General features: G+C 47.7%; 1 protein-coding gene across 2 annotated transcripts in view; it reads right to left on the bottom strand.

Moving 5' to 3' along the window:
• Positions 1 to 19,480, bottom strand: part of LOC126539995 (uncharacterized) — a 30,037-nt gene extending 10,557 nt beyond the window's left edge. Inside the window, exons 1-2 of one of the 2 annotated variants that reach the window (XM_050186824.3) lie at positions 18,872 to 19,480; positions 13,536 to 13,598 (exon numbers count right to left, since the gene is read on the bottom strand). In XM_050186824.3, coding sequence (XP_050042781.1) covers positions 13,536 to 13,598; positions 18,872 to 18,950 — 142 coding nt within the window. In that variant the 5' untranslated portion in view covers positions 18,951 to 19,480. The remainder of the gene's footprint in view (positions 1 to 13,535; positions 13,599 to 18,871) is intronic. The other variant, XM_050186828.2, reaches the window with a different exon arrangement.
• Positions 19,481 to 26,925: the final 7,445 nt, after the last annotated feature.

Here is a 26,925-nt window from a genome sequence, read left to right as displayed (position 1 = left end):
TAGAAGAAATAATCTCTGACTACTGGAAATGTTCCATTACATAGCGCACATCACGTGTATACGCGTCCAGTATACGCTGACAGATATGGCCGAGGCTAAGGTCGACCTGCTCATTAACCGCCGAGCGACGATAAAGTTTTATTGCTCTCTTTCTCTCTGTCTACCTTGATCCCGCATAAAGAAATTCCGCACGAACTTCCGTACTACGTTGGTACGTGCCGGGTCGACCACGCATTCCGAGACTAGAGAAAAGTGCCGTGGGCATGGCTTACTGTCGCCCACGCACCTTTTCACGCATGGTCTGCGAACGCGTGGCTGTTTCTTAATCTTCTTCTTGGTGTCCTAAAGGGTGACCGCCCACTCATCGTACCCCAGCAGCCTAGCGAGAGTTGTGCGCCCCTATAAACGTGCTCGTGGACCGACAGACCTCTCAAGAGCAGAGAGGGCAGGGGCTCTCATTTGAAAGTCAAGTCTGCGAACGCGCGCACGCGCGCGTAGTCGCGGCTCTCAAAAAGCGTCCGCGTCGTCGAGTATGTGCGCGTGTGAACGAGCTACCAGGCAGCGGGTGAAGCGTTTTTATCGTCGCTACGCCTCGGCTGTTTCGCCGCCGCATCTGCGGCCGCCGTGTGTGTACGTGGATGGCATGCCCGAGCGGCATGCATGGTTACTTCCTCACACGCCCTATTCTCGGACGACGACGCGAGGCCCCATAGGAGTCTCTCAAACAACAAAGCGGACCTTGGTACGGAGTCAAATTTTCTTACGGCTTTAGTCCTTCGAGGGGCCCCCTGTCGCCCGGCAAGCCGGAACGTGTGCGCGTGTAGGCTGGCCGTTAATTACGTCATTCAGGAAAATGTATGATTCCGTCGTGTTCAAACAATGCCACCATCTTGGATACTGATGCGGGCCAGTTGGGGGTGCCATCTTGGAAAACTAGCGTAGCGCAAGCGACACGGGCACAGGAACAGAACAAACGAATATACTCTCGTCCCCTTCATTTCCTTGGGTCCGCGTATAGCTGGTGCTGCGTTAGTGCTGCGCTAGCGCTAAATATGCTTTCTTTTTTTTTTCGAGTAGGTCTGAGGCATCGCGTTCTCGTTACATCCGTGGCAGGTCAGAGAATGTGGAGTATCGCGATGGAACAGAACATGGCTTCTTCATGTTCCCGTCTCGCGGCTGCTCTTCGCTCACGTCTCTAAAAAAATGCTCTAAACGAATCTTTACGTATTTTAGACTTTTGGGAAAAGAGTAACAAGAGGGTACGGAGGAATCGAGCATTTACGCCCGAGTGCAGCGTGCTCAACTTGCTTGAAATATTTGTTTGGGAGGGGTATAATGCAAGATTCAAGAACACTCGCAGTACGTCTGTAGCTTTAAATAGCGATTCGCCAAGAACTAGAACGCAATTTAAATTGGCGCACCACGTCGGCGGACCACGTTTTCCTATTCGGAGCCAGCTCTGCAAAAGTTTGGATGACCTACGCAGAATTAGGAGCGAACTAGCGAGTCGTCGTGAATGTCACATAGCGTTGTTGCATCGGGAAGCACATATGAGGGGGCCACGCCAGGGTGCTGCACTGGACACCGAGCCATTACGGAACTTGAAATGAATCAGCGGTTACAGAAAAAGCAGAACTTGACATCCCGCTGCCAATTGAATATCAAATGCGTTCTAAAGATGGCGCTGCTAGCCTCTAAAATTCGGAGCGCATCCATACTGCGCTTGACTGATCTGAATAATAGTTATAACATCCACTCCTCACTATGTATCTAACCTTGCGAGTTAGAAGTCCTCTTGGAACCAAGCGAAGTTACGAAACTTCACACTGTATAGTCGAGAGTTTGACAGAAGCCCGTCGGGCGAGGGAGAAACGTGGTGCAATAAAACGAACAGTCGCCAAAATATATAAATAATGAAATGACTAAAACTTGACGTCCCGAGTCCCTTGCCCGTCATGGGCAGCAAAGAAAATGACCCTCCGTTAACGGCCTCCATTATCGTCATGGAGATACTGCCGACACGGTTACTGCTATAATAATTGCCTATTCAGACAATGCTCCAAGCGAAAAAAATTCACGCACAATCTCTTCTGGGAGTTGCCTAAGTATGCGTAAGCAGTGTGCCACTTGCTCATCTCCAAACAGGCCGGTGTGATTAATCAATGTTATGAAACTTGATCCGACCAGTATAAACGACAGGGATGCGGCGGCAGGAACTGCTGCGGACGGCGGCGTAAATTATTGACGCAAGCAAACTACTGCAGGTGGCGGCGCCAGGTGCGCTGATGATGTTCCGATCATTATAAATCGCTCTTTGGCTCCTTATCCGTTCGCGTCAAACCATTAGGAACCGTTATCAACCGTACTCCGGCGGCGGCTGCGTATATGGGGCGGCCACGTGGGCCCTATCTTGAAAGCGATCTGCGATCGTGACAGGGTGCGCCGAGTGCTGATAGCTTCGTGTGCGCTGTGTTCTCGACGCTTTCGTCTTACGGGACGGAAGGGTCTTCTCGTTGGACAGGTATATGCATACGCATGTAATAAAAAGGACACATGGTAATCATCCCGACATCTACGCGCTCGCACCGCGCAATCTTACCCATACATAACCGAGGGTCATTGCCTTTGCTGCCCATTGTGAACAGGGAACCCGTACGGGCCCGGAGACGTCAAGTTTTAGTCAGTCATTTCATTATTTTTTAATTTTTGCGAGCGCTCGTTTTATTTCGCAGACTTTACACATTGAGTTTGCTCGACGGTATCTGTACAGAATACAGCTTTGTGAACACGAGGCCGTACGACCGAGTAGTCGGTGAGAAGGAGTACACCGATCAATCTGGACAGCGATTAGCGAAGAAGACTGGTCAACGACAGACAGTTCTTAAGAACGGAAATCCTTGCGCATTCAACCTTTAGTCTTGAAGTACGGCGCAGAGTGTTATCAACGGGAAAATGGATGGACGCCCAACGCACGAGACAGGCTGCATACAGTCTCTGTCCGGTACACGGCAGGTGCTTACCACGATATGAGCGCAGCGAATCGGTTTAAGGGGTTAGGTAAGCGAAAATAGACGACAAGCTTGCGCGTTGGTGCACTCAAGTTTCCTCCTCAGTATAGCGCAACTCCTTCTACCGAGAAGAGCGCGCCAAATAAGAACGAGAAAATAAACAAGAATTAATGTAAGCTCTTTCCGCATACACGTCACGTACGTGTAACAGCCGCTGTTCAGGCTACATGTTGGGGAGCGAAAGTGGGCGCTTGGCGAATTGACGTCGCAGTCAAAATAGGCCTCATTTTTCAGTGCGTTTACTCCTTGCGTTTGTATTGCCTCAAGGCTGCCCGCGTCGTCGACGTCACTGGCCCGTTGGCAAACACCCCTCTGCCTGCGTCTTCGTGAAGAAAGAAAGAAAAGGGAAAGGACAGACGAATAAAAACAGGATGAGAACGGATGACTCGCTCCGACTCTCTCTCTTTCTCTACATAGAACCGCGGTGACTAAAGGAGGTGGTGAAACGACCACTGCTCGCGGTTCAGCCATAAACCATTCGGAGCACGAACCATAGCAAAGGGGGCCCCCCACGTAGTTACGTATACACAAGAGAATCGCGCTTGACACCTAACGTGTGCAACAGTTAATAGCGACCGCGCCCACACGCTCAACAAAAGGCTCCGTCGCGCAGAAAACAGCCAAGAATGCTAACACGGCATGGGAAGGAGTCCAGAGAGATGGGGCGTGCCCTTGGAAGGAGAAAAAAAAAGACACTTTCGAAATGCGTGACTTCATCCCCTTATACCATCGCACGACGACCGGCGTCGTCGTGCTGTCTGCTGCGAGATAACCCGAGAGATATGCCCTTGGTTGAAGCGGCGTGGCGCGGTGGGCACAACGCTCGCAGCAGACATTCGTGGATGAAAGAAACAAATGATGCGTACGCCGCACACGGGCTTACAATGCCGAGCTCGCAATTTCTTCGACGCGCACAACTATACGCGCGGGCCCCTATAATGGACGCCGCTGTATTCATATACGCCCGTATAAGCCTGGCCGCCGTCTCGCCTGCGATGGCTGTGGCCGCAGATTGCGACCGGCAGGGTACACACACCGGGGTGTGTATAACATAACGTAGACGTGCCGCGTTTCCAGGCGCACACCCATCATCCGCGGTGCTGTAATCGCTGGAGCAAGGGAACCGAGATTGCCACTGGAGGGGGGGGGGGGGGGGGGGGGGTTCCTGAACGCATACGAAGACGCCCCTGCGCCCTTGTTCTGCGTATGAAATTACTGCAAGATTGCCAGGGTGCACTGCCGGTGCAGTGCACATCGCAATCTGTTTGTGCTTTAACGTGGTCCCTCCCTCTTGGTGCAGCCCCTGCGAAGTGGACTACAACGCGCGGGATCACGACTGCTTTCTTTGGGCCTGCCGAGACTCCAGGGAGGCCGCCGAGGGATGCGGTGCTGGTGGTGTGAAATGCTACAAGGCACATGGCTCACGCGAGCTGCGCCCGGTGTATAGCATGCAAATTGCAGGAGTCCCGACCGCTTAATTGTGGGAGCGAGCTGCAGGCACAAAGGGGATGCCGGCGGCTTTGAGCTGTGACTCGCAGTGTCGTAGCAACGCGTGACTTCATCGGGGCTCGTATTCTACAACGTTCCGCTTCATTTTCCATTCATTTCCCAGACCGTATACGTCGGGGCGGTACTGTAATGCAATGGTGATGCATTGCCCCCAACGTTTGGTAAACATTTCTGATGTTTGCAAGTTTCACCACTCGCCGAAACTAAAGTGGCCGTTGCCGGAGAGAATGCGGAATTGATTATACTATCGGTGTATCCTTTCCCTCCAAGAGCTAAGCAGCGGGAGGAAAGCCGCTTTCCGTATATAGTAGTTTCGCATTACAGACACCTGCAAATAAATGCCACTTCTTTCAAGTATTTGCGTGTCCGTTAAAATCGTATGGGCGCATAACGAAACTGGTCGTTTCAGAGGAGTTGTCTGAATCCTTGACCGAGCGCTCGGACAACGCTCAGATTTCGCAAAAAGACCCGACCTGGCAGAGAAAAAGAAAAAAGAAAAAGCAGCGCATGCATCGCGCTGAATCGCGGTTCAAGTTGTTACGCCGAACCGGACGAAGTGATGCTATAGGTTAATTCTACGCACTGCAGAATAAGCGGCCCCGTGTCTTGACTGCGGAACAAGAGGGAACAATTCGTCACTGTGTTACAGCTAGTTCATATAGTTTCCATACAATAATTAATGGAGGGAACTCTGGCGCTGCGATCGTTGAGCCACCATGGAAATGATGGGAAGTACATGAACTTGTCTGATCTTCGTGCTTGTGGATTCAGACGTTCTTGTGGCTTTGTTTATTACGCTTTATATGCCTTCACAGCCCTGAATTTTACAGCAATCTTTACCTTTCTAAGTGCAGAAGACTCTGCGAACACGCGCGATCGCTACTAATTGCACTGGTCCAGCCTGTCGAGATGGCCGAATCGAAATGCCAAGCGTCTCAATGCGTTGACTTGCCCGCGAGAAATTCCTTGCCGCTTGTCGATGTTCCTTGGGGTATAAAAAGCTTATTACGTGAAAAGCTGGGGATGACTGAGCACGGTTTTCTTGACTGTTGGGACGCGATTTTCCTCTAGGATGCACCTTAAAGAAAGGCCTGTCATCAGATGCGCATGGAATAAGGTGCTTAGCAGTAAAAAAAGATGATGGTGTACCTTTAGATGTATCAATGTTACTGGGCCTACACAGTATAGAGATATATTGTTTGGCTTTTCGCCACAATGATGCGGATGCAAAACCTCTCCGCGAGCACTTTCGCGAGGCTGCAATAATCTTTCTCGAAGTGCATAAAACACAGAGTTGTGTTCCGGAGTGGGTGCGGCGTGTAGAAACTGTACTGCGCATGAAACCTTTCTGATGTCAACAAGTTAAGCTCATGTTGAGCTGGCATCCAAAGTATTTTGTAATACCTATGGCATTTCCGCTTGAGTGCATCGAGTTTTGCCGTCAATAAAGAAATAAAATGGTCCGCGGCGTAATGCTTTCAATATCGGGCTTCTCTGCTAAAGTTCCTGTGCTCGAATGCCGTCGTCTGATAATTTTAATGATATCTATGTAATTATTTATTACGTAGTACTTTGTTGAAGATAACAAGTTTAGAAATTGGCGAAGCCTTTTATTTGTTCTGAAGCCTGAAGCACGAAGTTTAGGCAAATACATGAATGCATACTAGCCGTCATTCCCACGCTTGCTGAACCGCCCTTCTTGAAACCCCCAAAGACACTATCGCCAGCGTTCTCGCTAGTAATTATTGTACAAAACTGCATGAGCTATAGATGATCCGAAACCAGGGAAGAACTTGGACTGAGAAACTCTCATTCGCGGAAGAAGTGCAATAGAAAACCCGTTAACCCAATTTTGAACCGAGCTATTTTCTTCTTCAATACCTTTGGCGAGGTCGGACGCTGCCAGAGTACTTCGCCTACTTGCACGCAAGAAGTCACACGATCTCTGGATTTCAACTGCCTTCAATTGCAGATTACGTAAACTGGACCCCACGCTAGGCTACAACTGCCATCTAGCCTTTCCCGCGGCGAAACAACCTTGTTGTGTCGCTTGTGGCTGGGAGTGGCGTTCACGAACGCATACTCCTACCGTATGGGAATGGCCGAGAGCCCGATGTGCGACTCCTGTGGGTGCGAGGAGACCATCGAGCACCTATTGTGTACCTGCCCTCGCTACGATGTCCAACGCCTCTCTCTGCGGGCAACTTTACGCCGACTGGACTCGAGACCGTTCACCGAGTCAAGGATACTCGGACCGTGGCCACACCCATCACTGGCTCGAAAAGCGATTCGTGCACTAGTGCAGTACTTGAAGTGCACCGGCTTAAGAGACCGTTTATAGTGTCCTTGTGTATGGTGTCCCTACCACACGTACTCAGTGCTTACTCTCTCCCTTTCTTCCTCTTTCTATTCCCCTTTCCCCCACCCCTAGTGTAGTGTAGCAAACCGGATGCTGTTCTGGTTGACCTCCCTGCCTTTCCTATCCTTGTTTTCTCTCTCTTTCCTTTTTCGTTCGCTTTCCTTTAAGTCATTATTTCTAAGCTTCAATTAAAACTGAAATTGTATTACGCTTTCCTTGGCTTCACTGTGGGTTGACTTCATATGAATTCAACTGCCAAAAAGTTGAGACCCTGGGTCCCCATTCTGATCCCCATTCTGATCGTTCATTAAAGGAATAGAATGTATATGAAAAAGGAACATTTAAAAATACACCTGGTTTAGGGCGAAAATTGAAAGAGTGCATTTTCAGTGGAACGTAGAGGAAATAAAAAAAGAAATTGGGAACTGTTACTTTGTCACGACCCATTTCATTGTCCATTCGTCTTTCTGTATCATATGTCGCGCCGTGTTGCTGATACCGGCGATATACGAGCGGTCGGCGATGTGTGGACCAACGAGAAAGGGACTGAAACGGATCCTTACACAATACCGCCGTTGGGTATATCTACCTGAGACCCCTTGTATACATTATATTGCACATTTCTGGCAATCATTTTTGAAATTGAAAGCCATTACACTCAAAAGGTTAATTTCAAATGTAAAATCGGATGCGTGCGGCACTGATATGAAAGTCGTCTAGGCGTGTACCTTATTAACAGATTTTGTGAATATCGGCTCTAATTTGATGTATACAGTTGTGTCGTAAAAGACGACACAGCGGTCTACACTTGTGTCGTGGTGTGCGTTTTCGAATATCGCGAGTTCACGTGAAAATTCAGGATGTAGAAACAACGTGCCAACCTATAAACACACCGATCTTGCACCTCACCTCTGTGCTTAGGCTAACAAAAGCGGTTCTTACGACAACATACATACATACATACATACATACATACATACATACATACATACATACATACATACATACATACATACATACATACATACATACATATATAGATACATGCATACATACATACATACATACATACATACATACATACATACATACATACATACATACATACATACATACATACATACATACATACATACATACATACATACAAACAGACAGACAGACATAGAGTGACAGACAGACAGACAGACAGACAGACAGACAGACAGACAGACAAAAACCATGAGCAAACGGTTACTTCCTTCGTGTACACGCGTGGATGCTACCTTCCGCATCTGACCGTGGTATTTAAGCTAAAGGTGGTTTTCGCGTCGGTGACGTATATCGGTCGGTGATAGATTTGAAACAGAGTTCATGCCTCAGATTTGCAGGTCTGAGAAGGATATACCGAAATGATAGAGCTTCGCGGTTCGCTGCTTGCTACAGTCGGTGTGTGCACATACAGAGCGGCATGCTCAGCTTCGCGTGGGCCACACCGGGCACCGGAAGAGCAAGGAGGTTACTCGCATGACCGCCGCACGCCGTGAGCGGCCACTCGTGAAAGTAAATGGGAGGAGAAGGAGGACGGTGCGTATAGCAGCCGCTTAAAAGGCCTAATTGCGCCGACAATTTGTTCGCCGGCGTCGTAGGCCACGTAGCGTTGCGTCGAATCCGAGAAGTGCATGTGAGTCTAGGTGGCTGCCGCGCTGAAAAATACACAGCCGTGTCGGACAGTGCAACGACAGCTTAATGTGTTGATTTACGCTTTCTTTCTCAAGTACGTGCAAATGAGTGTGCGTTTAGCGGCACTCCATGGCCTCAGGGAAAGTGAACGAAGGCAAGGCACGAGTGTCATTTTTTGCGTGTTAAAAAAAAAGAACCATCTTCAGCAACATCAGCAGCAAGGTTTGCGGTAGTACTTCTTACGCATAGGGTTCCGTACTTGGCTACTATAGCGGGAAATATCGATTTACAATCGTTTAACTGTACACCGTGGGAACAGTGAGGGAATTGATTCATTTTTCTAGGCGATTTGGCACGGCTCTTTGTGGAAGAGGCACATTGCGGCTTCGTTCCTTTACCCGTTTTCCCAGCGCAGGGCAGTCAGCCGATAATTACAACGGATAACCTCCCTGTCTTTCCTCCCCTTTTTGTCGCTCTCTGGTAACCACACGACCTCGGAGCACGCAGGTGTTATTGCATTAATAGGGCTTAACGATTCCAAAGCAACGTCTAAGCTTTATTCTAAAGGACGCGCGGGGTGAGGGATAGAGGATAGCTGGTGGGGCGGGGGAGCAGTAAGTTTGATTTCGACATGCGCGCGAGCGTTGTCGCACAACTCCGCCTCCACGACTGAGAAGGCGAATTCGTGAAAAACCTCATGTACAAGGTACGCTGCGGGATTGGCGTTACAGCCGGTAACACACGGTATAAGTGCGCAGGCCCGCGAGCCTCGCATTGTGGACGGGTTCTGTAAGTGCATGAGACCGGCACCGGAAGAAGCAAAGGGTTCGCCCCCCCCCCCCCCCCCCCCCTCCCCCCGCCGCGTGAAAGCGACGGGAGGAGGATCTGGGACCGCCGTTTAATTGCGCCGACAATTTGGCGCGGCGCGGCTTTCCGGGAAGGGAGAGTCAGCTGGCCGCCCTGCGCTGAAGGCAAGGCCCGAGGGGAGGATAGACAAAAGAACAGCACGCAGGCTGCCGACGCTTTCTTCAGCAATGAACCTGACCTTGCGGTCCGCCAGCGAGCCTCGCCTCCTCTCTGTACCTCTCTCTCTCTCTCTTTTATTCGACCAGACCACGCGCGGTATCGCAGTACTCCGCGGTGGTCGCGCACTCCACGCCTGCAGCACATAACGAGGAACGCTCGCGAGCTAATAGCGGCCGGCTTGTTTTTTGTCTTTCGGATTGTCTTAAAATGGGTAGCGGTCATTTATCAAAGGAGCTCGTGGCACGGGTAGACAAAGAAGGGGGAAACGTATAGAAGGAGGGGCCTCGCGAGGGTGAACTCGGTGTATTTGTATATCTACATGCGCCAGGCACTTCGAGTTGCGGAACTTGGCCGATACGAGAGAGCGCGGACTCCGCCGACAGGTGTATAATGCGCCGACCCCGAGTCTTTTCGCGTGGAAGCTGTTGTTGTTGCTCCTTCCCCCTTCCCCTCCTCCCCTCCTCCGTGCGTGCATACTTCTCTGTGTAGCAGAATTCTGTGCTGGGCCAGTTGGCTAACAGACATGACGGAAGCAGCGTGAAACTTCGGCAGAAAAAAAAAAAAAATAGTATAATAGAGGCGACAGGACAGAGCGCCACTTCAATTGGCGCAGTCCTGCGAACATTACATCCACTCCGCCAAGAAGACATCGTTCTTGACCCTCTGCACATGACTTAGTGGCGCTCACTATACTAGTCAGGACAGAGCATAGTAGAGAGCACAGTACTGCAATCAGCGCTCTGTCCTGTCGCCTCAGAGTAGGCGAGAGCATATGAGACAAAGCTCCAACTTCTTTTTCTTCCGAATTTTCGCTCTACTTTCGTCATATTCCAATGTGTTCAGGTTTTTTGCAGCTGTAGAGAGAGAGAAAGAGAGAGAGAGAGAGAATATAATTTATTGTGAAAACTCAGACTGGTCCGCCTGAGGTAAATCCTCTAGCATGCTGCAGACGTGGACTATAGGAAATGTGTCAGTGAAGACCAAAACAACTTGCTGCGGGCTTTCTTGCGGGAGGGCAGATAACAATCACGGACAAATAAATGCCCGTGCTCGGGCACTTGCTCATTCGGGAGGACGAGAAACAGCGCCGCATATGGTTGCTGGTTATCGTGCGTGCGACGGACAGGGAGAACCCGCTCTCCGCTTGATGTCAGGCGGCATTATCTCACATACTATAGTAACACGACTTTTGAACGCGCTTCAGCTGGTAAAAGAAAAGCCTTAGACACACAGAGTTAAGGAGACATGCGCAGCAGGCTTCTATAGAAATGTCTGTGTTGTGTTGTTTGGCTAGTTGATTTCTCACGTCGCTTCGAGACTTACAGTTCCGCTCAGATGGATCGAAAAAGTAACACAACCGAGTCGTGACATCGATTTTATAAGTGCAGAGCTTGCTGCATATATGGAATCATGGCTAAAAGACAACCGTTGACAGAAACGCGCGCGAGTTTGCTAAGGGCTGCAGGCCGTTGGCGCCACAGCAGTGGTTCTTGATTCAGTGAAATCGAGAAAAAAATTTTGAACGTGTCAGGTACTGTGAACTTTCCCATGCTCGCAAGTGAACGTGCACTCTTAGAAAAGTTTACTCCTTTTGAGTGGTATCTTGCCACACAACAATAAACGTCCTATGTCTTGTCCGCATTTCCTTTCTTTAACGCTGCGAGCCCGGTACTTCCCAGTAACGAAAGGCATACGCGTTATCAGCATGACATAGCATTGCCGACAGGAAAGTAGCGGGGGCGGCGTTTTCAAGAAAGGAAACGCAAGCACGGCAGATGACGATTATCGTTGTGTGGCAGATATACACCCAAAGGGTGTAGACGTTTTTTACAGTGTAGTCACGTGCAATAAGCGACTAAATAAAAATAAACAAAAGACACGAAAGAAAGAGCATCAATTAAAAATACAGCTGCGCACATGCGGAAGGACTCTATTTGGACACACACACACACGCGCGCTCACACAAACGCGTACGCACGCACAAGGTAACGCACACACACACGTCCACACACACACGCACGCACACACACAAGCTAACGCCCACAAACACACGCACATATACAACCACACGCAAACACACACACACAAACACACACGCTAACGCACACACCCACTCACACACGCACACATACACACATGCCCCCCCCACATACAAACATACGCACGCACACAAACACACGCAAACACACGCACGCGCACCCTCAGAAACACACACACGCACGTACAAACATGGACGCACGCACGCAAAAGCTGACGCGCGCACACACGCACACACACACAAAAGAAAAAAAATAGGAACATTGTTTTCCGTAAAGGTAAAATTATTGGCGCTTGTTTTTCTTTCATTGCAGGCGGTCAAAGTTAATGGCGCGATTATCCTTATTTCCAAGGAGAGCGGCAAAAAGCACGACGTCTGCAAAGTGCCGTTAATAGAGGCTAATAGCTTTCCGTATAATAAGAACCGGCGAGTCCTTCGTAATACCGCGAGGAATCTTTATCTCACCAGGTGTTCCCCAGGCTTGCAAGCGAAAGGGTCAAACCTGCGTAATGTCTCGCTCGTTTCGATCGACGCAGCGGAAGCCGTGACCCCACTCCCTCTATAATCGAGCTAGCCGCAGACCGCGAGGCAAGTTTGTTCAGTGCTCGGCCGGCTGCGGCGGCATTTCTCTGCTCTAAGTGCACAGTTGTTATTCCTCGCGACAGATTAAGCGAGAATCGTGTGAAACTGCTTGCAGGAACATTGAAAACCCGGAAGTCACGGGAAAAAAAAAATATTTGCATTTCTTCGTGTTTTCGGTGTGTTTTCGGTGGGAATCCCGAAAGTGAGGGGCGGATTCAGAATGCGAACTTCGGTTCCCATGGCTTACAGAAGTTCAACTGTTACCTGATTTTCTTTCTTCGAAAGCTTCCGCTTGTAGATGCGAAGATTATCCTCTTCCCTTCTTTAACCATCTCGCGTAGTTGACTAACGTATCAAAAATACGGCCATGTATAGAGAAATAGAGAAAATTAAAAGCACAACAACAACAACAACAGCAACAAAAAGTTTTTTTCACGACCCACCCTCCCAGGGAACCTTGGATGTAAAAAAAAAAAAAAAAAGGTTACACATCGCAGCAAACGGATTATTGTTAAGCTAAGGAAAAAAAAAAACGTAAGAAATGAGATTAGCTGAACACGCAACCATGAATCGTTGGATGACAGCTGGGGAGGCGAAGGAATAGAAAAGCGGTTATTGAATCGTCACTAAACCGCTGCTCAGTCGCGCATCTGCGCTGGCATCCATCACAAGGTCTGCGCACACCCTTACACATTTTCTCAACTGTTTTGTACAGCCTACCTACGACAAATTCTCGTAAGTCTGCGTATCACAATATGGACCACAATATGGACCCCAATTCGCGGTAAGGTAGCACGTGGCATTGCGATAATGAAAATGTTGAAATGGCAGACCAAAGAAAATATACACTTTTCAACGAGCTTGTTTATATATCCCCGCCTGTAGACTTTGTACAGTCTGAAAGAGAAGTCTCTAAGAGGCCACAAAGCCGTCTACCTAATTGAAGTCTCTATACAGTGTATGTGTGGTACAGCTCCTGCGAACGATACTCTTTGTGAACTCACACCCCTAACCTTTACGAGAGAACAACACCCGTTGATTATAGTTACACGAAGGTTGGCGCCTTTTCTTTTTTTTTCTTTAACGGCTTCCTAACTAGGGGAAGCCGGGAAGGCCGACCTTTATTCGTCGCGACGAGTCTAACGACGGACCTTTCTTTGCGACAGCGCCGGCATGGGTGGCGGGGTCACTCCCTTTGACACGCGCGCCAAGCGCAACCTCGCCATCTCCGCGTGACGGCGGGCGCAGGCTGTGTGCGAGAACAGTGCGCGCAACGCTTTCGGAAGCTTACCTAGGCTGCCCGGCTCCGGCTGGAGCTCCCTTTGCACCGGCGGCTCGATCGTTGTCGGCACGGCTGTGTGAATGAAGGGTTCGGGCCGTGACAACGAGAACAACGAACGCGAGACGCGCACAACGCAGCACAGTTACAACGATAAGCACAGCACAGTTACACAAGACAACAATAACGAAAGGTAATGTTGTATCTATAGAGTCATCTCCTTAAAGGAACATTAGAGATAAATAAGTTAAGCTAATGACACGTTTAAATGAAAAACAATAAAGAACAAGCAATCTTAACGCGAAAGGAGGCTTCATATGCCAGAGAATTAAAACGCGCATAAAAAGGGGGCGCGGGCAGGTGAAGTTCCCGTTTTGAAGTTCCGTAACCGGCTCTAAGTGACGTCACAAAATTTGGCGACTTCCAGTAAGGTCCATGTTAACTGGTTAGCGGTAAACACAGAATATACGTTGTGTTCTAAAGGAGCGAAAGACAGAACTAGTTTCGGTAACGTTTTACTCAACCATAACGGCCCAAATACGAAACAACACTGAATTTCACGACGTCACACTGACACACCGGCACTGGGGTTTCGACGCGAAAAATAACTTAAGTTTCACCTCCACATTCTGTTTTCTTTTTTTATTACCGAGATACCTCTTACTGAGAAACTAAGGAAAATAAGGTTTTGAAAGAATACTTTATGGGTCTAGGCTGATTTAATGTTTCCATTTAGTGTACCTTTGGTGTCTCGGCACTCCGCAAACGGAATCATTGAGGCATTTTCTGCGATTCCAAAGCATCCCTACAAAGTCTACACTTTGCCCTGCGTCATGGTTTACACGAGCAGCTAGTGTACGAAATAAGGCACGTTCACCACCACGCGCTAGAGAAAGGACACGACATTGCATTTTAATGGTTGCCGAGCGACTGCGGAAATGTCGGCAATGACAGCGCATATGAAGCTACTCGCTCGGCTCATCAAAAACATCAGCGGGTACCCATAACCCTCTCAAGAACGGATGATGCGCGGCAACTTAACTCACTTGCTCGTCACATCACACTTCTACTGTGAAATTCACCGCGTTTCACTAACTCGTGCTCGCACTCACTCGACCCTAATTTGCGACTTCGCCTGCTACCTGGACTCTCCCGCCGCGACACAACCTTACTGTGTCGCGTGTGGGTGGGCGTCGCATTTACAAATTCCTATTCATTCTTCTAATAGGAATGGCCAACGATGCGGCGTGCAATTTGTGCGGGTGCGATGAGACTCTAGAGCACCTTGTGTCACTGCCCATCCTTTGACGCTCAACGATGTACTGCACTGTACAAGATGCTGTACAACGATGTACTGTACAAGCTAAACTCAGCCTATTAAATAATAGAACGCTCTCGGAGGAAACGATCCTGGGACCATGGCATGTGCCTTTTTGCATGCGAAAGGCCACAAAAGATCTGCATTTATTGAAGGCTACTGGACTGTACGAGTGCTTATGACAGTGGACATCCCTCTGCGACTGACTCTGCGAATGACTGACTCTTTATTTTTCTTCTCTCTCCTTTTTATCCATTCTTCCTATTTCTCCCTCCCCAAGTGTAGGGCAGCCAACCGGGAACGTCCTTGGTTAACCTCCCTACCTTTTCCTTTTCGTTTCACTCTTTCTCTCTCTTTCTGTATACAGAAAGTGCCACTATAAAGCAGTAAACCTAAGTGTCAGCCCTGGCTCAGTACATAGACGTTTCAACGATGAAACAGCTCGGTGTAGCAGAGAGCCAAGCCTGACACACCTTTGAAATTACAGCATAAGTGTAATGCCTTTAATGTACTTATGGGGCATTTTTCTGTGAGCTGTCTTTAGTGCGAGGTGATTGAGTTTGACTGGGCTTTACGTGAGTTTTCCATAGCTTGCGGTAACCTATCTTTTCTGCGGTGCCGTCTTGTCCTTTCATTTTGACAACGCATTTCCATGTTAAAATCAGCGGCCGCGCCACATAAAAGTGCCAACTTAACCTATAAATCAAATATTAAAAAAAACGACACGGATCCCCCCCCCCCAAAATATGATACGCCAGGGATCGTAATAACAAAATAAGCTCTTACGTTTGAATTTTTCTTAAGAGGAAATTCCAACCAATACCAACTCCGGAAGTATTATTACCGAAGGTGGTGTGTCAATGGCAAAGAGGATATACGAACGGAAAGCTTTGTGAATTCGGCCCCTGATCCTTGAAAGGCAAATGAAATTCAATTAATTTCAAACCAGCTGCTGCATCTAGAAGCGACTACTAAACGTGTCCCAAACTCATCTCCTCCCCCCTGCACGTCCAATCTCCAACATCACCTTCCTCGTGACTGCTGTGCTCCAGACAGCAGAGCCAAATGAAAAGGACATAATTCAAAACAAGTTTATTTGATTTGTTAGAATCCAAAGCTTGGAGTCAACGCAAACAAGTTCTTGTCGTGCCACGCAGTTGATTTCCGGCAACGTGCTAAGTGTCCTGTTACAATGGTCTTGAAACATTAGCTTAAAATAGAGGAATTAGAAAACAGCCATGTTAAGTCAAGTGTATAAGCCTATGTGGAATAAGGAGCAACCGGAAAATGTGAAAAACGCTACAGAGGCTGACTTTAAACTGACGGCGTACTGGAAATATAGGGTAACTGGTCATAAAGATGATGAAGTGTAAGGACTGGCTGACATCATTTCAAAGACGGCACAATATGACGATCGAGCGCAACAAAAAAAAAGTTGAAAGAGAGACAGTGAGCGAAAGAGAGAGAGAGAGAACTGTGTGAACGATGAGGTCTTTTTGTCCGAGTGTTTTGAGCTTATTGGCATGATACGATCCTGAGGTCATTCACGGTGCATGTGGTGTTTGAATAAGTGGACGGTTAGCTCCCGAAGCACGCCGGATTTCATCTTTGAACGATTCATCAACGTTTCTTTTGAGTCTCCCATGCGTCGCAACAACAAAGAAACGTCCACTGGATTGTCGAAATCAGATTTCAGACCCGATGTATGTACTCTCGCGTGCGAAAGGAAGTTGAGATTATTATTATTTTTTGAGGCGTAATAAGTAAGTTAAACGGGAGTAGCGACTGCGGCTGATTGTAAAAGCGTACTGTACAGGAAGTAACTTAAACAGGGTTCGATCCAGCCTATAAGATTGAATCCCAGTTGCAGGTTGAATCCTTGAGATGAATCAGCAGGTTGAATCAAGCTTCAAACGAGATTGAACCTTGGACGTGACTCAATACAGTTTGGATCAATCTTACAGACTCAAGCGCAGCGGCTGACTTTCCTTGGTTTCCCGAGTGATCTGCGCTGCTTCGCTGAAGGACTTCCCAGGGTCTGTGCGAGAGTGCGCCAAAACAAAAATCTCTTAGCCGGAGTTTCTCGCGGTGGCCCGACTGTGTCTCCCACAGACATAAAACGGGTACCTGTCCCACGACTCTTGGGACTGTGTTCCACGCCGAACCGTCTAATCCCGCTGTACAAAACGCGTTCATTCCAAAATTAATTGTCGGCTCACTCTACAAAAAGGAAGACGGAATGCATGAAAATAATTCGCATGTCAGAACGCACTCGCATGTTAGGATGTAAACTTCAACGTTAATTTTAGAATTCGAAAACCAGTTGCAAAGTGCGCGTGAAGTAGACAGTATTGTAGTTGCAGTCACCAGTGTTGGAGGGCGTGTCATAAATGTGCATTTCGAAGCGACGGAAGGCCGCAAAAATTAGTTTTTGGAAAGCATAATCTTGAAGAAGTAGAGTGCAGTTGTAAAATTATTGAAAGACGAAGCTTTCAAATGGGTCGTCGCTGTGCGGCTCCGATGATCGGAGACTCGAATCTCTCTTATATAATATGAAAGCGCGTCCACTGTTTTGACCCATGCGCGTGCTACGAGCTTTCCCTCGTGACCTCGTGTCAGGGATTACCTCCGCAATTGAAACACACCGTGATCTATACGTCACTCTTTCTGTAATAGCGGGAATTTCATTGTTTGAAGGCCGCTGTGCGCCGAGTACTAGCGGAACGGCAGAAACTTCATCAGGCTTTCCAAAATTCTTCGCTATGAGTGTGCTCAGCTTTCACAAAGAAAGTACTACATCATGCATCCACAAGGTAGAAACAGTCATACATACGTGTTTAAGATCGGGTGTCCTGACTCTCTATGTCGTGATTTACTGTCACGAATACTCCGTTACCTTTCATTTCGATCGCCATTCATATTGCCAAGCAGTGTTGCGCTTTCTAATCTCTGATTATCATCTAATTAAACTCATCGTGACTCCGGTTTGTCTATATCTTTCCTGTTTTCTGTTATATATTCTACACGACTGCGAATAAGCCATCGATGTGCTTGAGCCTTCCTGTACCTTTGATCGCACAGTTCCACACCATCCCGACCAGAGTGCAACAATGCGAACTTCTTATTCTTACTCAAGCCCGCAACACTTACCAAACTTCGATTGTCCTTACCTTCTTATTGCAACAAAGTAGTCCAAGCTTACCATAAAAACGCCATCAACGACATTGTATGAAGACACATTGACCCGCTTATTTGTTTTGAGCGAATAAATCTAAAAAAAAAAAGGATGTATTGTCGTTGCTGTAAGTAGTCTGTGTCAACTAAATTTTGTTCAAAACTTGTAGCTAGAACACTAAACTTTGTCCCTTCATTCATAGCGACCATTGATATGGTTTAGGACGCTTCAGTACCTGTATTGAAGTTTGAGCGTTAGTCTTGACAAGCAAGTACGCATAAACTAAACAAACAGACTATCGACTATGTTGTTTGACGAAGGGAGAGCTCCTTGAACCTTGGCTCGCTGTAGCTACACTGTACCGCTGTTCGTTCGTTACCACAGCTTCCGAAAACAACCCAACTTGCGTATTCCACACAGCTTCACGTACTCGCGCGCTCCTGAGTTTACGGAATATCACGAAGTACGATCGAGAAGTTTTAGGATTTGCGAACGTCTGCATGGGCTTGCATGCTACGGCACTATTTCAAATGGCCTGCATAACGTTTTTTTTTCGTACGCGTAGACGGCAGACGAACGGACTGTGCCCAGTGAAAAGAGCCGATTCCGTAACTAATGATACGTCCCGAGGACCTTCCCGTTAGTTTCTGGCGTTGAAAATCAAAGCTACAGTAGAGTAAAGGACCAGAATTGCTGCAAGTAAGCCCTCACATGTATGTAATATATATTTTTCTTTCTTCCCCCGTCTTCGCGCACCGCGTACCTCACTCGATCAACGGTGAAACAGTGCATTTTCAACAGGAACCTACGATTTTTCAGTTGCGCACGCTTTTACATAACGCAAACAGGGCTTACCTTGTGCCGCATGATGACTTTGGAACAGGATCGCAACGCAGGAGCAGACGAGGATGTTGAGACCGAATCCGGTAGACATGCTGGTTGCTTCCGATACAGACGCGGCGCACTCACTCTCGGCTGCAGGCCGGCAAACGGCTCTGCTATGGTCTAGCGGCAGTCGGGTTGCCCGCGCGGGATAAAACGAAAAAGAAAGTATGGCGAGGGAGAGCGTTGCAGAGACTGAGAGAGGGAGCGAGGACCCGCTGAGAACTTTCTTTTACCTGTTGTCTTTGGCAGAGCCAATGGGGGAAAGAAGCCTCGACGTCGGGTAAGAGGGGGGCAAGAGGGACCGCGCGCGCCGACGCAACCGCTTCTCTCAAGATCCTGCACGGCCTTGGAGAAAGGGCGCACACCTGGATGCGCCGAGGTGCCACCGCCACCCGCCGTCGTCGTAGGTTTCGCCCCCCTCCTTAGGAGGGGAACAAGGGAGTTGAACCCCTCTGTAGGGTCATGCCCCTCCGCGGGTGATCATCACCCCCCGCCGCCACCACCGCCCAACATCGCGCCAGCTGCGCTCGCGGTGGCTCAACGCGCTGTGCGATGTCGGCAAATATGCGCGCCGATCTTCGGAGTGCGAACGTAGCGCGTCGTCTGCTGCAACGGCAGCGGCGCTATTTGCCGTCTGCCACGGACCCTCGTTCGTCGTCTGCTACTTCTCTCTCTTTCCCTCGCCCACTTTCCCACGGATTTGAGACTTTCTCCGAAAGCCAGTGGCGGCTCTTTCCGGAATCGCAAGCGGATGATATCGCTGCATGCATTTTTCTTTTCTTATGAGCGGTCACGGGGCACCCGAATAGGGGGTTCGGCACCACTTCTTCTACCGTGTCAGTGAAGCAAGCCACCCTGCTGCTTCGGTTGCTAGCAGGCGCGTTGTCCAAGATAGCAGACGATTCCTGCTCTTCGTCGGACCATGAAACGTCTGGTTACTCTCGAGCGAAATATACCCGTGAACGCTACAGAATACGTAGAAAACCCGTGAGCCCATCTGGTGTGGTCGCCTGTATCCGGGCGCCTCATAAAATATGCGAAATAAAACTTTCAAAAGACGCTTTGCTTCAGTCAACGCTAGAAAGAACTGCGCGCGTGACTGGGAATAATCCTCGCCGAGCCGCTGAGTAGGCATTAGGCACATCGAATGCTGGCGCGGTTTTCACTCTCAATAAATTTCGCGGAACAGGGAGCTCATTGTGTAAGGCTCTGGCGAAAGAGGGACGCCGGGAAGGCACGTAGTAGAAGAAAGAAAAGAAAATGAAGCAATGGAGTCATCCGTGTGATGTGCCCCATACTTCTCGGCCAACTTGAGGGCGTGACCGAGGTCAATGGCACATCCGTGAAGAAGGCGTGCATCCGCCCCAAGAGAAGGCTGCTTTGTCTACGGGTAGTTTATAATACAGGTTGCGCTATAGCTGCACGTTCGCCTCCCCAGCGTTTAAAATATGTCGTGACCTTTTCGCGTTTTTGTATATCGCACCACAGTTCCCACTCTTTCCTTCTTTTTTTTTTATTTGATTGCAGTGCTGCCTCGATCTCTTCGGCATAGCGGGTGTGTCCTGTGGCCCTGCCCACACGGTTTTGATAACACTTATTGCCCACTTCCCGAGTTATCATTGTAGTCTTTACTTGGCCGTGTTGACGCTGAAAACGTGAAAAGAAAAAGGCAGCCAAAGGGGGCGCTTTCCGAAGGGTGACTTGGGTGCAATACCGGGGCAATGGCTTCAACGGAAGAGCGACTTCTGCAAAGGCGCAGCAAGACTTATACACGATGGGGAACCGGCAATACGAGACGACCATGCCAGATTTTTTCTTAATGCTGTCGAGCAAGTGAATTTCTGCGATAAGCGTTGCGAAGGTAGCGACACATATCGAGTTTGTGGATCTTTGTTTCACCTTTAAAGAGTCCCGCTCACGGAAGAGAGACCCGCGCCATATTATGCTTGCACATTATTGGCACACGCAAACGTGGGTTCGGTCAACGTTCCATGTAAAATCAGTGCTCAACATTGTGGGGCTAATTCCTTTAATTTTACGTTTCGTTTAGTGGCATCAGTGCGGAGAAGGGGAGTGTAGTAGAATACTTCTGCACTTAAGCATGCCGTCAACACTGCTTGAAATGACACAGCGGCTATGATGCTATTACATTAGTGCCACTATTAGAGGTTTACGCGTGCTAGTTACCACATAACTGTTTTCTCATCAACGGAGACGACGCTGCGGCGTTGACGGAGGCAAAAAATAGACACAAAAATTCGCACCCATTTCTCGTCGGTTAAAGCTACATGAAGCCTACAGACAATGAAGCATAGAAAAATTGTATTTGCCATTTAACTTTCTATCTTTTGTTTTCGTCTGATGTGGAAGTACTAAGAGAAGGGGAAATGAAGGTGGGCGGATTGACATTTGCCGGCAGTGGAAGCCGAAGTAGCATCTTTCCCATTATGTGCGCGATGGCAGCCATTGAGCTACACGGTGACCGTCCTGCCGCGTAATCTTTCCTGGGTATTTGTGTGCGTGTGTACTATAGAGTACTATAGAGCTAGCCCTGGAAGTGTTAGCCAGCGTTACCAGCGGTCATGGCGGTGGATGTGGACTATATCCTTTCAACCAGATCTCGGAAGCCGTGAACCAGCTAACACCCCACGGGTATATGGTCTACTACACGCACAAATACACACAAAAGTGTATGCGTTTACTAAGGCCACCGTGGGTACTCCAGAAGGTCCAACATGCGGAGGCTGTAGGCTCTGTTCCTGCCTACGGCCCCCACGCTGTCAATTCAGCCACTTTAATCCCCTTTCAATTTATTAATATGGGTGCCACACGGCGCACTTTTGATCGCGATCAAGCCCGATCTGGATCGAATTTCTCGGTCGCGATTAGCTTATTTGCACAAGCTGCAGGAGGCAGCCAATCGCGGTCGAGAATTTCGATCCCGATCTGGCTTGATCGCGAAGGAAAGTGGTCGTGCCACGCCGGTACGTTTCTACATTTATATTAAACATAACGGTTAACTTCCCCAGTTCTTTATCTTATTTCATTGTCGGTTTCTTCGTATGATTAAAACCAACAAAAAGAAGAAAAAAAAGCCCCTTAGTTTCCGTTACTGAGTGGGCCACCTCGACAGCCCAACTGTCACATGGCGTTCTGCTACAGGGAACCAGGTAGCGAGTTCGATTCATTAGTCGCACTAACTACAGTCGCAGGACATTCTTCCTTTATTGAGACACAATAAGGCAGCTGGCTGCACCCACGTTTCCCGTTTTAACGTCCGTTGGTTTATTTCCACTGTGCCATCACGGCAGAGTGAAAAGTACCAATGAGTGGCAGAGCCACTCATTGGTACTTTAATTTATGAAGTTATTTCATTTTCATTTATTTGTTTTTGCTCCCATAGATTACCGACAAAATGTCGCACTTGAATCTTCACCGGGATCTTAAGCTGAGCTGCAGAATAAGTCTAGATTCTTGGGAGGCTCCTTACGGCTCAACCAGCTGTGTGCGCGTATCCGTCGGGTGCTCCGCGCCGAAATGGACGCATTCATCGTTTCGGTCCAGTGCGGTATATAAGTGTCGAAAATCTCAACCGCGGACTCGCAGATATGTATATATTATACCTGTGCGCATTTGCGGAGCAGCTGGCTCATCGTGAAGAGGAGACCTGTCGCTTGCCTTTCGCGAGGAATTAAGAACGCCTGCATCCCGCGGCACTCTGAAAGGCGATGAAGAGAGCGCGCTGTCACGTGGGCCGATCCGTTCGTCTTCTGAATTCGCGCCGATGTCCGGTAGCGGTCTTACAGTCGCCGCGTGCTAAGAAATGCGCTCGCTCTGAATGCGCCGAATGTCGGGGATCGGCCGTATACTTACCGGTGAAATCTCCACGTCGATCTCGTCAGGCTCTGCGGTGGGCGCTTGGTCATTGTTGTTTTTGTAGTAGTAGTAGTAGTAGTAGTAGTAGTAGTAGTAGTAGTAGTAGTAGTAGTAGTAGTAGTAGTAGTAGTAGTAGTAGTAGTAGTAGTAGTAGTAGTAGTAGTATAGTAGTAGTAGTTGTTGTTGTTGTTGTTGTAGTTGTCGTCGTCGTCGTTGTCGTCAAGCTGCTAACTAACCGTACACACGTGTAAAAGCAGGCTGGACCTTACGCATAGAGATTACCACAAAAGTAAGAGAGAACTCTGAAGCCTTTGTGTGCGTTAGTGCCTTCGGGAGCTGTAAGCATGGTTGTGCAACCAGTATGTAGAATGATGGACACTGCGTGGATTTGGCTAACATTTGTCCTCCTGGCGTCAAGTGAAATTAATGCTCTGCAAGTTGATCATTTTCAGTCCCTTAAATGCGTCATAAATGGAAGAATTTGAAATGATTACGCGTGTTCTCAGAGACTAATTGTCTCGTTGCGCTTAGAAAAAGAAAGGAAAGATAAGTCTGCATGGTAACTTAGAATGGTAAATCGTGATAAGTAATGCCGCAAGAACGCTTGAATCGACAGGCACGGATAGTAAGCAAATCGACGTATACTAATTACCATCTTTCCCATGGTATATAGCGGTCAGGGTTCCCTCTAATAATTTTTGTACGACTTTAGGAGAAGTCAAAGTCAAGATGCAGCCAAATCAAAGCATGCACCGTACCCTTACTCTCGACAGGCAACATCTCTCGAGTTTTGATTGAAACAGCTCATTTTTCTCAACCGGAAAGGTGCCTTCGTAGCAATCAGTCCTGTTTTTTTCATGAATTCCGCAAAGCTGTCCTAGAATTCTTCTGACCTATTCAGTACATTCGGAATTGAAGGGATAGTACGGATTTACGTACTGTCCGTTGAGGGATGCCATTGCCATCCTGTCTTTCTTTCTATCGAGTTGCGTGGCCCGTTTGCAGTGAGCAGGAAATATAAAAGAATAAAAAAAATAAAAAAATGAATTCGATGCGAGCGTAGTTCTTACAAACTTATTAACTGTAAATATGTCACTTGGAATGGCAAAATAAATATTTTGCCCAATTAAACAGCCAGGGCAATTCCGGTGCCTGTGAACATAGGCAAAGGCCAACAATGCCAAGCTAAAGCTCGGCTCCTGTAGTCACCTTGGTAACGTCATTAGAGGTGTGGAGTTCCGCGGGGTGTCTTGTGCACCGCACTCTTCAACCTGGTTGTTCACTGGCCTCGTAGAACGCCTGTCAAATACGGTGAAGTTGTCAATCTGTGCCGATGACATCTGCGTTTGGGCATCTGGCGTGACACAACCTGAGGTATATATGCAAGGCTCCAACAAATCTGCGACATAACTTAGTGAACAAGGCCATAACTTCCCGCCCCCCTAAAAAAATATGTGCATTCTACATATGTGCATCCTACATTCTTGATTCATAGCGAATAGATATTATTGATACGCATAAAATACTTGTGGCTTACTTTTCGTCGAACTTAAGTCGGTATGCTCATGTTAGCTACCGCTGTAGGAAAATCTCGTTTGTAACAGGAGTCACGTCTCTCTGCCGTACTCTGCTCCCACAAAGGGTCAAATTTCAAATATGTCACGCATTGTTTAACTCGCATTTAAATTATTGGACACTGATATGGGGCACACACAAAAAACATAAATAAAATACTTGTTCTACAAAAAAAGGATAATTGGCTACGTCGGAAACATTGAACGTCTGCGAACTACCTGCAAAGTGTTTGAGGGTTTCAGTATAATACGGATTGACAACAATTACTCATGTCTTTTGTTGAACACACTCTAAGTTTCAAACAGAGTACTCTTGAACTTCATTACAGCCTTATAGTGTCTAGAGCGTCGTATTATTAGAGTACCTACAAGAAACACCCATATATGGCCTCTACCTCGATTTCGTACAACTTACCAGTATTAAACTTTGGCATACAACGTCCCAACAACACTAAACACACATGAAAACACAACCATATGGAGTAAAAAAAAAGAACAGTTGCGTTCTTTCTTTTGCTCTATTGTCTGCTAGCAAAAGATTCAGTATATATAAATGATATCTACTGTACTGCCTGCAAAAGGAGTCATTAAAATCATCAACATATTTGTAGCATTTTCAGTGTATTTGTGTGAGTGATAAATATGTTGTACTATGTGTTGTAATTTGTATATGCATTTCAATGTGCATCGCATCTCAAGTGTATTCGTGTGATTTATCAATATGTTGTACTATGTATTTTAATCTGCATGTTTTCATTTTTGCCTTTGTCCCGGCGTATTCTACTAACCTGTGTACCTTGTATAGCTGCTGCCATGTAACGGTCACCTGGGCCTCGTCAAGCCGCGGCTTTTAGCCCAGAGGACCATCATATCGTCTGGTAAATAAACTTGAATTTGAATTTTATTCTAATTAACACACCAATATACTTCCCTTTTGTAGCCGGGCATTTATTTGTTTCCATAATTGATAATGTCACAATGGCTGCTCAGTGCAAAGAGATGGCCTAACCGCAAAAAAAAAAAAAAAAAAAAAAGTGAATGGTGAGTTTGACTCCCTTTGTTAGCTTATATCTCACTCGAAATCCGTCACTTAAACAATGACGTCCCCAAACACTGAAGTATAACTTCGCGCATGTGGCTTCTTCTTGTGGAGTTCGCGCCAGAACTTCTCATTTGGATATGTTGTTCTCGGTCGCATATTTTTTTTTTTTTTTTTGTAATAGATATTTTGTCTCCAACAGTTACTGCCGCAATCTGTGTCGTCACAAGCAGTGACGCCTCATCCGGAAGTCCGAATGAGGCGTCACTAGATAGTTCCCGCTAGTCGCATTCCAGCGTTCGGTCGCTTTAAAAAGATATTTCGGCTTCTGGTAAATGCGTGCTACTATTTGCCATTCAATAAGCACAATCTACCAGAATAGTTTAGCTTACTGTTTCGTTTGTTAATGGCGTACCTTGACGCATGTGTGCGTCGAAAAGGAGCGCAGCAGACTGCTGCCGCTGGAACCTTAAGGACACTGTCCACTCGGGTGGCTAGTTAGTGAACATTGCTCATAAGCAACGTTCTTGCCAGCGCCTCTGTCACACGTAATCAACAAGTGAAAAAAAAATGTTTGAACGCACGATGCCAAAGCGAGTCATAACAATCGTTGTAGCTTCGGCGTTCGTCAACATGTTGCCTATAGTATTAACATTGCCCTACGGAAACTAAGCTCCATAAGAAGAAAGCTTCAAAACAACGCAGAGAGCACACTCACACGTGACCGCGCTTATCGCAAGCATTTATTAACATTCATGATATACAACGACGGGGTAATTAAACTCCTTTCCATCTCTCTCGACCTTGAGATAACAAACTGGGTGCCTCAAAACAACCCTTCTAAGAAAGCTGCTTCTCTGCGATGACGTCTACGTCATTCCTCTTTCTTTGGTGTTGAAGGCAAGACTTCCCAACCCCTCCTTTTTTTTACTTTCTTTTTAATGACCACGCATGTACAATACACAAAGCATTGAAAGAGCAGGTGAGCCGAAATGACTAAAGAGCATAAATTAACGGAACAGAGACTCAACCACGCGGCAATAATCTTGGTTTCTTCACATTTCTTAGAATCCGAAACGCGCAGCTGCATCCACATCCCGTCTAAAGCACAACCGTCTTCCATCGCTTACGCGACGCGTACACCATCTGGTTCATCACGGGCTGAGACTGCGCAGTTAAATGGTTGCTATTGTGGCCACTTTCGTTAATACTTTAATAACGAAGCCTTAGGTAGCAGCCACGAGATTGTCCGCAGATTCTGAGCCAGCCGCTTCGTAGAATACCTAACGTATACGTAACCCTTAAGAAACAGCTCAGCGGAGAAAGGTTACTTCTTCGGCGACGACGTAATATTGTCTCTGCCGCGGGCACGAGAAATCGGCGGGCACGGAGAAACCATCGAGTGACTCTTTCATTAGCAAGCGTTGACCACTTATAATATTTAACCTACTTTCGGGCACGCGCTGCGCTATCGCAAAGTCAGAGCCGGTCGCTGATCAAGACATGTTTACTAGGTGCACCACTCCAATTTTGCG

Source organism: Dermacentor andersoni, chromosome 3 (assembly GCF_023375885.2).
Source record: "Dermacentor andersoni chromosome 3, qqDerAnde1_hic_scaffold, whole genome shotgun sequence".
Lineage (NCBI taxonomy): Eukaryota > Metazoa > Arthropoda > Arachnida > Ixodida > Ixodidae > Dermacentor > Dermacentor andersoni.
This window is presented reverse-complemented; position numbering and strand designations above follow the sequence as displayed.